This window comes from Rhinolophus hipposideros, assembly GCF_964194185.1.
Source record: "Rhinolophus hipposideros genome assembly, chromosome: 1".
Lineage (NCBI taxonomy): Eukaryota > Metazoa > Chordata > Mammalia > Chiroptera > Rhinolophidae > Rhinolophus > Rhinolophus hipposideros.
Genome location: NC_138047.1, coordinates 13,120,943 through 13,136,255, shown reverse-complemented (window position 1 = coordinate 13,136,255; position 15,313 = coordinate 13,120,943). Strand labels below are relative to the sequence as shown.

At 45.0% G+C, this 15,313-nt stretch overlaps 1 protein-coding gene across 8 annotated transcripts in view; it reads left to right on the top strand.

Annotated features, from left to right (window-relative positions):
- KIAA1217 overlaps positions 1-15,313 on the top strand; it is a 435,058-nt gene that overhangs the window by 124,000 nt on the left and 295,745 nt on the right. For 2 of the 8 annotated variants that reach the window (XM_081048620.1, XM_081048615.1), the window contains exon 1: positions 14,218-14,686. The exons of 2 other annotated variants lie outside the window; for them this stretch is intronic. In XM_081048620.1, the coding sequence (XP_080904746.1) occupies positions 14,617-14,686 (70 nt within the window). In that variant the 5' untranslated portion in view covers positions 14,218-14,616. Of the gene's footprint in view, positions 1-14,217; positions 14,687-15,313 lie in introns of those variants that run through there. 4 more of the 8 variants (XM_081048610.1, XM_081048614.1, XM_081048619.1 and 1 more) reach the window with 2 other exon arrangements.

The window sequence follows — 15,313 nt, the reverse complement described above, 5'->3', positions numbered from 1 at the left end:
GTGGCTCAGGTGGTTGGAGCTCCATGCTCCTAACTCCCAAAGCTGTTGGTTTGATTCCCACATGGGCCAGTGGGCTCTCAACCACAAGGTTGCCAATTCGATTCCTCGAGTCCCGCAAGGGATGGTGGGCAGCGCCCCCTGCAACTAAGATTGAACACGGCACCTTGAGCTGAGCTGCCACTGAGCTCCCGGATGGCTCAGTTGGTTGGAGCGCGTCCTCTCAACCACAAGGTTGCCGGTTTCGACTCCTGCAAGGGATGGTGGGCTGCGCCCCCTGCAACTGGCAACGGCAACTGGACCTGGAGCTGAGCTGCGCCCTCCACAGCTAAGACTGAAAGGACAACAACTTGACTTGGAAACAGCCCTGGAAGTACATACTGTTCCCCAATAAAGTCCTGTTTCCCTTCCCCAATAAAAATCTAAAAAAAAAAAAAAAAAATCACCTACAAGGAGCTTACAAATAACTTGCCACCCCTTCTGTGAAACTTCCCTGACAATCCTGGTCTTTATTTTATTTTCCCTCTGCTCAACTCCCAAAGCAGGCATCTGTAGAGCTCACTTGACCCTTAGCTCCCGCAACCTGTACTGATTTTAGATACCTGTTGTTTGTCTCCAACTAGCGTATTCCTCCATGCTCCTCAGTGCCCCGTGCCTTGTGGGCTTCACACCATTTTCCCCAATTTTGAAGCATATCCTGCTCCATGCAGCCAGCAGAGGGTAACAATGGGTGTGTCTTGGAGAGATCAGAGCAGAAGTGGAGGCCCACTCATGGGTCTTTCTGGTTCATACCCTCTCCACTCTTCAGAGAAGAGTGCTTCTACCCCCAAAATGGGTGAATTTGCTATGTAATTCAATTTAACAAACACTTAACACAAACTAGAGGTTAAGGAGAATGAGGTGGGCCCACTCCCCCCCAACTTTTCCCTGAGTGGGCTAAGTTCCTCTGGGGACGGCCACACTCTGCCAGGCATCTGTCCCCTGGGGCTCTCTCCCTCCAGTCTGGGTGATGCTCCCTTCTCCTGCTCCTTCAGACCTAGGGAAGGAAGGTGTCCCCTTCGGACTGAAGCCTCCCTTGTGACCTGTATGGAACCCTGCCCACCTCCATGGCAACACGGCAGTCCCTTTGTTAAGTTTCCCTCAGTTACCATCTGGGTGCCATCTCTTCTTACCCCAGACCCTTCCTGAACAACATTAGGCAGCTGGCCCAGGAGCATTTGTCCTTGTTTAAAATGACGTTCGAGTCGTCCTTGGATGATGGCTCTGAGCCTGTGAGCTGCCCAGTCCAAGGTATGGGGCCTTTATGCAGGAGGCAGCCATATCCCAGTTCTGTCCTGAGGCCCTCTGGGTCCCCACTGTTGGAATGGGAGATAAGGGTTTTATTTTATAGCACATCCACTTCTAGAAAAGAGGCTAAAAACAGAGGGGAGGTTGGAATCAGAGGGTAGTAGAGCCAATAAGGTGATGTGTGAAAATGCTCTCAGCAAAGCAGGACAGTTGGAAAATCCAATGATAGCAAATCATCAAGTGGATATTCTCCTTCATGTAGTAGGCAAATAAGGAAGAAAGAGAGGAGCGGGGGCTAAGAAATGAAATGTGTCAGAAAGGGACGATGGGAGATTTATTTTTCCAAAGAACTAGAGCTTTGCTGACTAGCTTATTTTTAAAATATGTACCTGTGTTGCGCTTCTGCTAGGGGCTAGTCTCTGCTAGGCATAGAGGGCATGAAGATAAACAATAAACACAATCTACCCCCCCCCCAAGGGGCTAGAAACCTAGTACAGTGGTTTTCAACCTTGTCTTTGTTCCCACATAAAGGAGCCTGTAGAATGACCCATCCTCCCAGGTGTTCCAAATCTGTCCCCTCTTTTCTGGTCCCCACTGAGAATCACGTATTCCATCGCACATACACACTTACCCGGAATGCTTGGCAGAGGTGATAAACGCCACATCACACAGGTAAATATGGCCCCACAGGCACTGAAGAGGAAGCAGGAGATAAGTTGAAGCCAGACCTTGAATAAGGAGTGTGATAAGGTGGTAAAGTAGAGGAAGAACATTCCAGACCTGGGGGGAGAGAGGGGACTGGAGGGAGCATGAGGAAAAGCAGAGAAGTGAAGAGTGAAGGCCACCTGGCCATCCTGGAAGAGCAGGTGTCCTCATGGCCCATGCAGGGAAGGCTGCCAGATTTAGCAAAGAAGAAGAAAAAATTTCCCCCCAGATTGCTGGGGCAGACATATTTTAAAAAAATGATTCTTTGTTTATGTGAAATTCTAATTTTACTGGACTTCCTGTACTTTACCTGGCACACCTGGCCACTCGAAGGAGCATGTCCCCGCCCGCCTCACAGCCTCTGGGCAGTGGCATGGGAGGAAGCTCAACACAGAGGCCTTACGGAGTTCTGGTTGGTCAATCTCGAGAAATTTTCCTGATTTTCTGTTTTTGTTTAAAAATGATTATTAGCTAAAATGGAAAGCATTACCAAAGTGGATATTTCAAACTGTTTGGGGGTGAAACTGTACTACAAGTCTTGCTGTACCAAGTACTGGGGACTATCAGGAAAAAGAAATGCTGAGCATGCTACACAGGAAGCATGGAAGTTTCCACTCTGCAATGGGAACGATGAGGACAACAGCAGGCTTTTGACTCTCTTGCCCTCTAGCGGCCAAATGCCTGAACAAGGACTTGAGTTCCTACCGGTTACAGTCTCAGGCCCCTGGAGTCCTCCATTGCTCTCACTCTGCAGTAAGTGATATAATTAGGAAAGATGGAAGGAGGCCAGGGGCAGGCAGATCCTAAGCCCCAAAGCCAGCCTGAGAGGGGCTTGGATCCAAAGAAGAGGTGTAGAGCGCTGTGCTGCTGTCCTGTAGCTTCTTGCTTCTTCGTGATACTCCTGGGCGAGTCTTCAAGACTCTAGGGACTGAATCTCCCCAACATTGCCTTCATTTCATTCATTTACCCACCAAATATTTCCAGTGTCTGCTATGGGCCAGGCACTGTGCTCGGGCACTGGGCAAAACATCTGACACCTTTCACTATGACTTAGAATTAAACCAAAAAGTTTGCAGACTTCTAGATATTGCACCCAAGGCAAATTGAACACACCGCTGGGCATAGGAATTTTAAAATTGTCAAAGGGTCTCCCTGAATAACACATTTTTAGTTGAATTCTAATTTTTCTACCACATCCTTTCTTTATAACTTATACGCACCTTTTTGATAAATGGTCATTAGACATCTTGACAATTATTTATAACTTGACACACAGCATGTGACACAAAACTAATGCTATGTGATGTGTCTAGAGCTATCCCTAACTTTATGAAAAAAGAGGGTTTGGGCAGAATGTTGAATTTTGTCCCTTTGCCTAGAATATGCAATGCTGAGTCAATGGCATTAAAAGAATGTACCAACAGAATTCTGTTAGAGCAATGAAGTTGTTTTGGAAATAGCTGGGTCTATTTGTGGTGGTACTGACTAAACGAAATCAGTGTAACAACCTAGGTGGGATATTGGTGGATCACCCAAGTTTGTTCAGCTGTACGGGGCCATCTTCTGCTACCCTACGTTCAATCAATCTCTACAGCATGGCAATTTTACTTCCTTGTAATTTCTCACCCCTGTGTAGTTTTTTTGTTTTTTAACTTACTACCCCCCTAGGTTCAAATTCTGACATCTTCATTCCTAAACTACTGTAATAAACACTTCAGTGTAGTTCCTTTTCCTGCTTCTATCAAATCCATTCTCCACACAGATTTGTCTGAAACACAGATCTGATTGTGTCATGGTTGTTTTTATCCTGCACTTGGCTGTACAGTGCTGACAGGATAAAGGTCAAGCGTTTTGTGCATGGAATGCGTGGGACCGCCACCTGTCCAGCCACATTCACCATCACCCCATCATCCTTCTCAACGCGTCCCTGCTACGATCCTGTGGGCACTCTGAACTGGTTTGTGGGTCTGTTAAATGAATATCCAAACATCTAAAAGTACTTTGATGTTGTATTGCTTTTGAGTTTTTCCTTTGGTAAACTAGGTAGCCCTGAGGTGACCAAATCTCATTTTAAACGTGCTATGAATCTGTACTGGCTGTGTTTTAAAAGTCCTATTATCAGTGAATGTGTTTATCAGATTCCAGAGGCTTCCTGTCCTGTCCATTCCCACCCCTCAGCTGTGTAGAATTCTCTGGCTAATTCTCTTTGAGTGTTCATTGGATTTTGACTTTAGCATAAGAGTAGAAATGCTTTAGTTACAAAGTCCGGTTCTTCCTTTTTTTTTTTTTTTTTGGAAAGGTTATTGATGGGGTGAGGGAACCCCAGTCTTTCTAATTGGGGGAGCAAGATCTTCCCCTAGCAGATGCTTTTTACAATGACTAAGGTTTTATGTATTCTAATTTTTCCAACCAGTCTTTCAAGCCTAATACCACTGAGCATGTCTCATCAAAATCGATTCTTGATATTACTATTATGTTTAGATGACTGAGGTCACTGCATTTTATTTTCATTTGGAGCACTGTAAACATTGAAAAAAAGTGCCCAAATATGTTCCCTGTGACGTAGAAAGGGAATAGCTGCCAATATCACTGCATAGGAGTGAGCTGAAGAATACTAAGGCATCTTGCTGATCTGTGCAGAAACGTCACTTTCTACCCAACAGTTTTAGTCCCAGGTCTGGGTCGCTCAGGAATCATGCCCAACATGGGATGACAATGGTTTATCATGTTATGACCAAGACTGATAGAAGTGTGTATTACAGTCTATTAACTCACTTACCACACTTACGTGGCACTTCCAATATGCCGTGCATTGTTCTCCTTTTAACCTCACTACAACCCTACTAGGTAGGTACTGTTATTATTTCCAGTTTAGAGGTAGAAAAACTACAGGACCTGACCCAACTTTGCACAGCAGGCAAGTAAGAGGTGGAGCAGACTCAGGCTGGCACTAAGCGTGTGCTCTCTCCATGGTGATGTGCCTACAGGAACATTAGCAGCGCAAGGTGGCTAGAACCGAGGTTCCCCTTGCGATCGAGTGCAGTGTGTGCTGTGCTCAGCCTCTGGGCAAAGGTGAGGACTCAAAAAAATGAGTCTGTTGCCTGGTATGTGTAGTCAGCATGCACACTGAAAGAAGAACTTGGAGAGCGCAGCTTAGCTAGCTCTCTACTCCCTTCCATGAGGACAGTTGGGGCAGCTGTTTAGAGAGGGAGGAGACCCCAGCATGCATTATCTGGCTTTACTGATATGAAACTGGGTTGTCCGGAAAAGCTGACATAGGAGAACTAGGATATCACATTATAACTGAGAGAAGTCTCAGAGTTTATCTAGCCTAAAGATTTCATTTTACAGAAGAGAAACCCCGGGGACGAAATAACCACTCGATCACAAAGCTTAAGAGTGAGCCAGAGGCTGCTTCTGCAGTAAGCTGAGAACCTGAGTAAAACAGCACTTTGTGAATTACAGCACTCTGTGAATTACTCGTTTCCTGCCTCTGTTCCCTTGTCTTTGGATTTCACGTTTCCAGGTCACATTTGTTCTTTATTTTTTCTTCCTATTGGATAAACACAGGTGCTGGTGTGATTGTCTTCGTGGTTTCCATAGAATACTGACTCAAACTAGTGTATAACGGATGAGTTTAACTTGGGAGAACATTTAAACCAGGGTGGGCAGGTTGCAGGTCTCTTGTTCTGGTGAGTGACTATGGAGAATGTGGGAAGGGCTAACCAAGGGCGTTGTCTGTGACTCCGTAGCATTTATCACAGCTCCTAACTAATTGCCCTGCTGCTCCTCTCCCCCACACCCCCACATTCAATTCAGCCTCCATTGTGCCAATAAAATCTTTTTTCTAAAGCATAGATTTGGCCTATTCATTCCCCATTGGTTGCCTACTGGATACAATTTAAACTCCTTATTTGAAATGCAAGAATCATCCAAATTGGACTTATTTATTTTATCAATTTTCTGCCAATCCCACCCCACCATTAATTTTTTTTTTAAATATCTTTACTTTCTGCCACAATTTGCTGCCCCCACCGTCACCCCTACACTCCCCACCACACACACCACATTCATACTCTGCAGGCAGGGCTGTTGCCCTTTGGGTTCCCTGGGTTGACAGGCTCTTTCCCCAGTGAGTCACCTGATGACACTCTATTCTTCGAGACCACATGTCACCTTCTCCCCCAAGCCATTCCTGTTCTTCTCCTACGTGGTTATCCTTCTTCCTTGGTCTTTGTTCATATCTCTATTAGAACTCTTCTTTCTCTGGACATTGGACGTTGATAGTATCTTCTTAGTCTACCCGGTTTCATTATTCCTTCATTGATCCCAACATGCAAAAAACATTTACTCAGCATCTTGCCATGCCAAGGGCTATGGTAAAAGCAGGGGGTTTCTATTCTTATTTCTTTGAGAGCTCACAATCTCATGAGAGAGGCTCACATATAAGCAAGTAAATACTGTGCAGTGTGATAAATGTTCACAAATCTATGGCTTGTCTTACCAATTCCAGCATCTTTAGCATCCACCAATGGCAAATTAGAGCTCAATAATTTTCTGAATAAATGAAGGTGTGAATGAACGATGGGACAGATGGATGAGCCATCTTTAGCCTAAACCTGTACTCCAGGCTGCAGTGTCTTATGAGGCAATTTTAAGAGTTACATGAACAAAACATTTTAGTTTTAAAAACTAGTTTTGTATGCATTTTACTGTATGTAAGAAAATATATAATTATTTATCAAACCCATACTTTTAACAATAATAAAAAGCTTAATCTTCTTCAGTGAGTCAATATAAAGTCAATACTAATATACTAATATAATGTACCAATTTGATGACAGAAAACAAATTGCTGAAGTTTGAGAAATACTGACCAAAGCAAAGTAATTCTCATTGTTTCCTTTTCCTTAGATTTTATTCTCTTCCTGAATCCAGTCTCCATAAATTTACCTTTAGAATTTTTTGAACCTCTTTAAATGAATCATTTTACTGCAAAAACTTGCTACCAAGGGCAATTTTTAACGAATTTAAGTCTTTTAAAAGATAAAACAAAGAACATTTTGTGTGTTCTGAAGATGAACCAAACCACATTTATTATTTACTTTATTTACAAAAGTGATTCTGTAAACTCTCCACTTGAATGTTCTGATTTTCACAGGTCGTGAGCTGTTTAGATGACAAGGAATAGACCTACCCATGGGTTGGGTTGTTATTTGTATGACGAAGTAGGAAGAATAGGAAATGGCTTTCCCAGGCCTCCTAAGCAGTTGGACATGGTTCTTTGACATTTAGGATACAACAGTAACTATGTAAGGATGACAGCAACTATGTAAGGATGAGAGCAACTGTCCTTGTCCCTCATTCAGATGTTCCTGCGTGCCCTCTCTCTTTCTCTCTCTCTCTGTCTCTCTCTCTCTCTCTCTCTCTCTCTCTCTCTCTCTCTCTCTCTCTCTCTCTGCTTTTGATTGCTAATGTCTAATGTCTCCTGTTTGTGGGTCTCAGCTTTTGTTCACCATACTGCCTGTATTTAGAGTGACCAGCTGAACCCAGTCTTCCCAGGATTAGCCCAGTTTTAGCACCAAAATTTCTGCATCCTGGGAACACACAAAGTCCTGGGTAAACCACGGGGTGCTGGTCACCCCTTACCTGCATCCCTTTTCCATACATATCATACTGAAATTCTGGAAGAAGGAAGAAGGAAGATCTGACTGGGTCTCTTAGCCCTCTCCAGCCCGGAACACCTGAGTTCTCCCACCTCCAAACTGATCCCTACTGCCCAGTACAAGGTCAGGCCTGGGGGAGGCACGGAGAAGCTTCTCCAGCACCTTGCTCAGAAGGGGCTTGTGAGCAGGACAAGCCTGGAAACATCAGTTCCTCTCTGGCCTGTTGTATCACTTTGTACACTAGTTTATCACTTACCAAGGTCCTGGGGTTCTTACACACATTGGGTGGGTGTCTATGTGGGGGAGCTGGTAGAAACCACGTGTTGTCATCCTTTTCACTTTTATGAATTCAGTCATGTGACACAGATTCCTAATATGTTAGGGACGGCTTGGCCCAACCTCTAATTAAGTCTTATCGCACACAACCTTGTCCAGTCAAGAAACTGTTAAGTTTGCAAAAGGAGGTATTTAAAGCAAAACAGCATAATCAGGGAAATGACGGATTTTAAGCTCTAGTCACACGTGGAGCCAAACACAAAATTCCCAATGCCTGACAGTCGGAGAAGCTGAGCCATAGAATCGTTGGTCGATTCGAGGTAGAGGGGTCTTCTTCTACCTCCCCCGTTTCCACACACACACACACACACACACACACACACACACACACACACACACTTGGCTCCAGAAATAGGTCCTTCATGAATAAAATTGTTTTTCCCATCTGCAAGGAACAGAAGTTCTCCTTTCCCTTGAAATTCTGTGGACTGGAGTGGAGAGAGAAAAATGAACTCACTGTAGAAATACCTAAGTTCTGAAGCACATGACTGGTTTTCAAGAATTGACTATAAAACTAGAGGGCGCGAGGGCGTGATGGGGAAGTTGGAGAGTCGAGGTTCCAGGCTGGATGATGCTGATACAGCTCCCCGCGCGCCCGCGGTGCTCCCCGCGCCCAAGAAGCCCCCGGCGCCCTCGGAGTTCCTGCGCCCAAGGACCTCCCGCATCCTCGCTGCACCCAAAGCGGTGCACTCCGGATGCAGGGTGAACACCGCCTGCCCAGCGCCTTCTCAGATTCACTGTGCACAGCCCTGAGCCTTCAGGGGTGAAATGGCCCGCAGTGCATTTGCACTGGCCTTCCATTCCCTGTGGTCTGTGTCTCTCTTAAAAATAACGTTTGTGTTTATTACTCACTAAGGCTAAGAACCGATGAAAAATGAAAAAAAAAAAAAAAACAACACCAAAAACCTACATGTATCATTGAAAGGAAGTCCATTTTGGAGTTTATTTGGCAGAGAAGTGTATAGAGGCCATCAGTCCAGTTTCAAATGAGTTTTTCCGGCCTGGGTAGGGAAGGTGAGGAACTTTTGAGTTCTAGGGGTGGGGGAAGAGGAGAGCAAAAGCTCAAGGGAGGGAGCAAGAAGGAAAACCCCACCCCACTCAGGACTCTAGGAGGCATGGCACAGACAGACCTCTCTTTCTGCTGGATCAAGGTCACCTCCAGGGCTTGACTCTCATAGCTAGGAAACCCCACCTCTGTGCTACACCCCACCACCACTACCAGCAGCCTTCTAGGCCATGCCTGCACCCCACAAGCTCTTTCCCCCATCTGACCAAATGCAGGCTCCTGTCTGTTATCACTTCCTCAGGGAAGTCCTGCACCCCTGGGATTTCCATGGTATTACAGCACCAGCACAGGGGCCAGACACACCACACACAGCACACACAGGTCTCCATGAGCAGAGAGGGCTCTAATGCCTGATTCTGCCTGGCTTGCTCAGCAATGCCTGCCAGATAGTACCAGACCCAGTTCTGTGGTTGAGGAGAGAATAGGTACACTCTCTCCTTTACCTACTCTGACTTTATTCTCCATTTCAGTGTAGCAAAAGGAATTAGAATAATTGAGGGATCCCCTAGGGCAGTTGTGAGAAAGGAGGATAAAAGATGCTAAGTATTCAGCAAGTGTAACAGAGGGAGGCTGACTAGGGGACCAGAGACATGGGGGCCTGTCTCTAAGGAACTCTCCAGACTTCAGTTTGTTCATCTGCAAAATGGGGGAGGGCAGTCAGGAGATGGGGACCACATGGTCCCAATTTGCTGGCTCTGTGATTTGTTCCCCAGAGTTCTTGTCCCCCTCCCCCCATCCACAGCTCACCGCAGTTTTGAGGGAGGGCATGTGGACAAGGGCAGGACAGACTAGAAGAAGGCCAGGGAAAGCCCTTTTCAGTGAGGCTGCACCAAATGCTCTCTATTGAAAGGGTTCCGAATGGCTCCACCACGTAAAGAAAAGAAGCAAGCAGGATGCTTGTATCTGCGGAAGTTTTCACACTCTCCGGGATTCCATCCTGAGCCTTTAGGAACTCTGTGGAACACGTCATGGTTTGGCTCACTCAGGCATAAAAACGGGTGAGCATGTACAAGTTGCAATTTTCACTTAAAAGTTGACACCTGGAATCCAGACTTGGTCTGCTGAGACCAGGAAGCAGGGCTGAGCGTTGGTTTCTCCATGATGTGTGGCACACATGGCAGCTTCAGTGTTTTGTAGACGTGGTCTTTGCTCTCCAGCATCTTCCAACTCAAAAGAGATAAAAAGAAACCCTGACAAAAATGAACATCAATAAATTCTCTTGGAAAGAAAGCAAATACGCTTAAAATATTAATACATTGGCTCTATGTGTAGTCCATTTTTGTAACCGCAGGAGGAATTTGTATGGGGTGAGGAGGAAAGTGCCAAGACTTGAGTGGTGGGGAGCTCATGCCACCTCACTTCTTGGCTGGCAGGGTCTCCTTGGAGCCACTGGGATTTTAAGGACAGCAAGTAAATGCAAGAAGATAGGTTACCTTCTGAGGAGAATGCTGTAGATATAAATGGTGACCTGATCACATGTATATATAAATGGTCCCTTCCTGGTCACACAGAAAGTTCTGTTATGATGGATGAATCAGACAGAATATCATACTGTGAAATTTGCGTTTTCCAATATGAAATTCTTGATGCAGCTTGTCATACAGCTCTGGTGAGTTTCACACTTTTAATTAATGCTTCAGTTTCTCTTCTGAAGTCTATGTCAGGAAACTCAGCACTATTATGGTCGTGTCACATTTGGAAACTTGATGAGACTAGGGCTTATCTTGGACTTCACACGTAGGTGACCATCTGTGCTGGTTTGCCAGGAGCAGCAATGCTTTCTGCATCTTGTCTTACTATAATTATTAATAGTGTCCCCTTTCCCTATCACCAGCACTCTGGTGTACATTTAAGAATAAGGTCACCCTAGCCAGCTGACACACTGCTGGCAAAGCTAGGACTGAAAATCCTACCTTTCATTCACCAGATCATCCATTTAAGCAAATGTTTTCCCAGTTGTCCAAAGTCCTTTATGTCTGAGTCACAGGTGACATAGAGCAGCGTGTCCCTTAGACAGGCGACAACACATCAGGTGTAACACATCAAATAGGTGTAACACGTCAAACATGAAACTTTTTTGTTTTGTTTTTCACTTCATTTTGCTTGTTTTCCTTTCATGGTGATCAATGCCTTTGAAAATTACATTTTATGACTTCAGCAAACATTAATTATTTCTTTGGAGTCATGATGTCAAGCTAAAAAAAACGTAAAAAAAAGTAAAAAGTAAAAATAAAAGTAAATTTTTTTTAAGTAAAAAAAAAATTGAAAATATATTAGGGTAATTCCACTTATACTTAGTTCTAGCAATGATTTCTCTCTTGAAAAACTTACATAAAGGAAGTTGACATGATTTCCACAGCCTTGCAATTAAATAGGCCTGCCGAGAAGTTGTACGTGATAGTTTGTGATTCTTGTGATTAACGTCCTTCATGGTGGATATCCCTTTAAGTTGCGTTATCAAAACCAATAATGACCCAGTCCTGTAATATGTTAGCTCTGTAAAATCACCATTTGCACTTACAGCTGTCTTTTATCCCATCACTTGTCTTTCCTTTTAAATGACACTTTTTTGTGTATTAACTCATTTTGAGTCATGAATTGCCAACATATGGAGCCATTAACCAAGAAGTAGTCTCGCACCTTCCCTGGGTAACAGAAATGGAGTTGAAAATTGAGCCCCCGGTATCATTATTGTAGCTCTCTATATGACTGCAGGAAAATCAAATTTCAAATTCTTCCCGCTTCCCTTATGCCTTTCACAGCAAATTTCAAAGGATGGCAGTAGGCAGACTGGTTTATAATGGCAATTTTAAACCCAGCAATTACATTAAACAAAAAGCATGGTGTACTTCTAGGTCAAGCAGTATTTCTTCCAGAAAGAACATGTCCACAGTAACAGCAATGACAATAAAAGTATTTTTTTCATGAAGATCTGAGTTACTGAGCTTATGTAGATTGCAGAATTCAGTTACTGTTTTCCAGAGACCACTCTCAGAGAAACTGACAACCAGAAAAAAGTTCTTAGTAAGATATGTGTGCTTTGGGGAGAGGTGTATAGTCAGTGTGACGATGGCATTAATAGAGAACCTTCTCAAATTGTTTTAAGTTCCTTTCTCGAGGAGGAACAAAGGGCTAGTAACTGGTCCAATAGAAGCTTTCCCCCATAGACTGGTCAGAAAGTTGAACTATTCAAGAGAATATGTTTTACTGTGATATATGTCTAGATTTTATGGTCCTTAAGGATTTATGTTAATTAGCTTCACTGGATATGCAATTTTTTATTGCGCATTCCACATAGCGTTTTGCTTCCAGGAATATCTACAGAAAACGCAGTCTGCTTTGCCTATGAGGGAAGGGAGGGTCCCAGCAGCTTGAACACGTGGTCAGCTGGAGGGGGTGCCTTGGGCTGCCTGGAAACTAACCAGGGTTCAGACCTAGTGGGAGAGCTGCCCCCATTTTGAAGGGCTGCTGTCACTTTCTAAATAGCCTCAGGAAAGTGTAATCTGCATCTAAAAACGGATTATTTTCTACCTAGATTGAGCTACTCAGGAAAACCCACACTTTCCCCCTCTCAATGGGGCAGGGTGCTATCTGTTGTAGGTACACTGTTGTCTCCTTTATCCTGGGGCTTACTGCTTTTGTGCTAAGTCAAGTGACAGGTAGGAGCTGCTAGGGGCAGGCTCTTCACCAACCAAAGCAAGGTTGGTGTCAGAGTCCAAGGGCTAGGGACATCTGGTTTAGACTGACACTCTGGGTTTGCAGTCTCTCTCTCTCTCTCCCCCTCTCTCCTTCCCCCCTCCCTCCTCAGTCTCCCCCTTTCATCCTTTCTGACGTTAATAACTTGAAGACACATACAAAACAGCTTTACAAAGATCAAGATCATCTGGACCTGGGAGCCTGATCACAGATCCTTCCTTCCTGAACATTTTGTACCTGAAGAAACAGTAAGGTTAAAACTAGATTCATCTAGCATTTGCCCTCAGGCCGCCAGTACAGAAACTGTATAAGATAGTTCCTCCTTACAGCAAGATTACCGGCAAATTCTGTTGCAAGATCATGGAGGTCTTGAGTTATCTGCCCCAACAACCCAACTGTATGTATTTATGCTGCAAGGTATGGCTTTACCTTTCTGGAAGATTAACCACAGGAGTTGACTTCTTCCCTTCTCAGTGTGAGTTTAGCTCACTCCCTGTCGTGTCCACTTTACTTTTGGTCCATATCCTTTGTCCTTTTGGGGCTTCCGCATCTTTTTGTCCTAAATGTTTTGTCCCCCACACTGCCAAAATACACAGGCGACTTAAAGTCAGAATCTGGAGGATAGGTCAGCCATTGTTTTGCTCGAGTTCTGGATCTGAATTAATGTAAAACCTTGTCTGAATGGCCTGTGAACTGGATGAAGGTATGGTCAGGCTAATCATTGTCCTTCCCCCACCCTTAAATGATGGGGCCCACTACGGATTAAAATACCATAATCTTCATGCCAGTGATTGTGCTACTTTTATTAGTAGATAGCTGAAATAGCAAAGCTAATGTTGCTTATATTATTTTCCCATCCTTTTTTTTTGTGGACACTGCCGATTTTCACTTTCCAGGAAATTTGCCAGGTTTTCAAGGACTGGGTAAAGAGCAAAATAAATATTTGCAGGTAGTTTAAAAGGAAAATGAGTATGTTGGATATACCTCTGCTCATTCAAAGCAAAACATTTTAATTGCCTTTCAGATATCTTAAAGTAATTAAGTTAACTTGAGAGATTCAGAAGTTTGATTTTACTAGTTTACTTGTCAGATTTGTGATCTGTGCCTGTGTGTTGGGGAAATGGGAGGCGTCAAAGTGTAGGCAAATGAGTACATACCCTTTTTGAAGCCTAGTTTAAGTGATTGAAATGGACTGTCGAAAGTAAACAACCTCCGTGTATGTCAATCAGGCTCCCAGTAGTGTCAGAAAAGTGTTTATTTAACAATATACAGCATATACTCTTAATCTTTTAAGTGATTTCACTGAAATTCGGGATGTCCGGCCCTTGGCTGTTTATGAATACGTGTATCAGCCTATTTGGGATGCTTATTCTGTGTCTGAGGTTAAAGAGACCAGAAGGTTCATGCACGGTGATATTGTGTGAAATGTCCACACCCCCTTCCCTCCCTCCCCGCCCTAGCTGCGAAGTTTCAGCAGTTTGCAGCGGTGGAAACCGGCAGTCTGGGTCCCGGGGAGGAAGGGCCATCACCTGTTGTGGCCTCGGCAGCGCGCGGCTCGGGGTCAGCCCTGCGGCAGGGGCGGTGGCAGCTGGGAGCACTGCCCCCACTCCTTGGGGACCGGTCTGGCCGGAGGGCGGACGGACGGACGCAGGCCCGGAGGCCCGGGGGCGGCCCGGCGTTGGAATGCGGTTTTCTTGGGCAAGAGAGACTTTGCACCAGAGTGCAGACTAGTTTGGGGTGGGGTTTCGCACCGTCCCCTCCTCCCCATCCCTAGGCCCCCTTCCAGGCGTTTGCTGGGAGCTTTCAGAACTGCGCTGGGAAGTGGCAGGAGCCGCGAGGAGCTCTTCCCGTCAGGCAGGGACAATGGAAGAAAACGAAAGCCAGAAATGTGAGCCGTGCCTTCCTTACTCAGCAGACAGCAGACACACGCGGGGTAAGTTCACAGACTCATTCAAAGATGGAGTTACAGTTAACGCGTGCCCCTCGCCGCGTGCTGCGCTTTATAACAGGGCGAACGAAGGAAAAAGCGTAATTCTTGGGGTGGGGTGTTTTCAAAACTGAGGGGATGGTTGTGATTTCTTGGGGTTGACTTTGTCTCTGGCAGGATTTTCTAAAGCAGCCAAAGAAGTGGCGTGGTACTAATGTCCCATTCGTAGCTCAGTCGGCAGTCACTAGGTGGTATATCTCTAGGCAATGACAAATACAGCGTAAACGCAGCTTTTACTACTCGGGGCTCGGGCCCCGGGAGAAAGCGGTTGTGCCTGTGAAGCTCTCTCTGGGCAGGCAGCGTTTCCATTCATTGGCTGGGGGATTCCATGAGGCAAACGCATGGTGGATACAAGTTTTGTAGTACTTTCGAGTTAAATCAGAGTTTGGGGATGTTTCATGTGACAGCTAAGAACAGCACGGAGCAAGGCACGTCTAGATGGGATGGAACTCTGAATCGTCGGTGTGTTTTTAATGCAAAAGTTGCGAGTTGTTAGACAATTTGGGTACATTTTATCTGGGCATTTTCCCTTTCGTTGTTTTTCGTAATAGACTTGTCGTTTCTGTAGGGGAT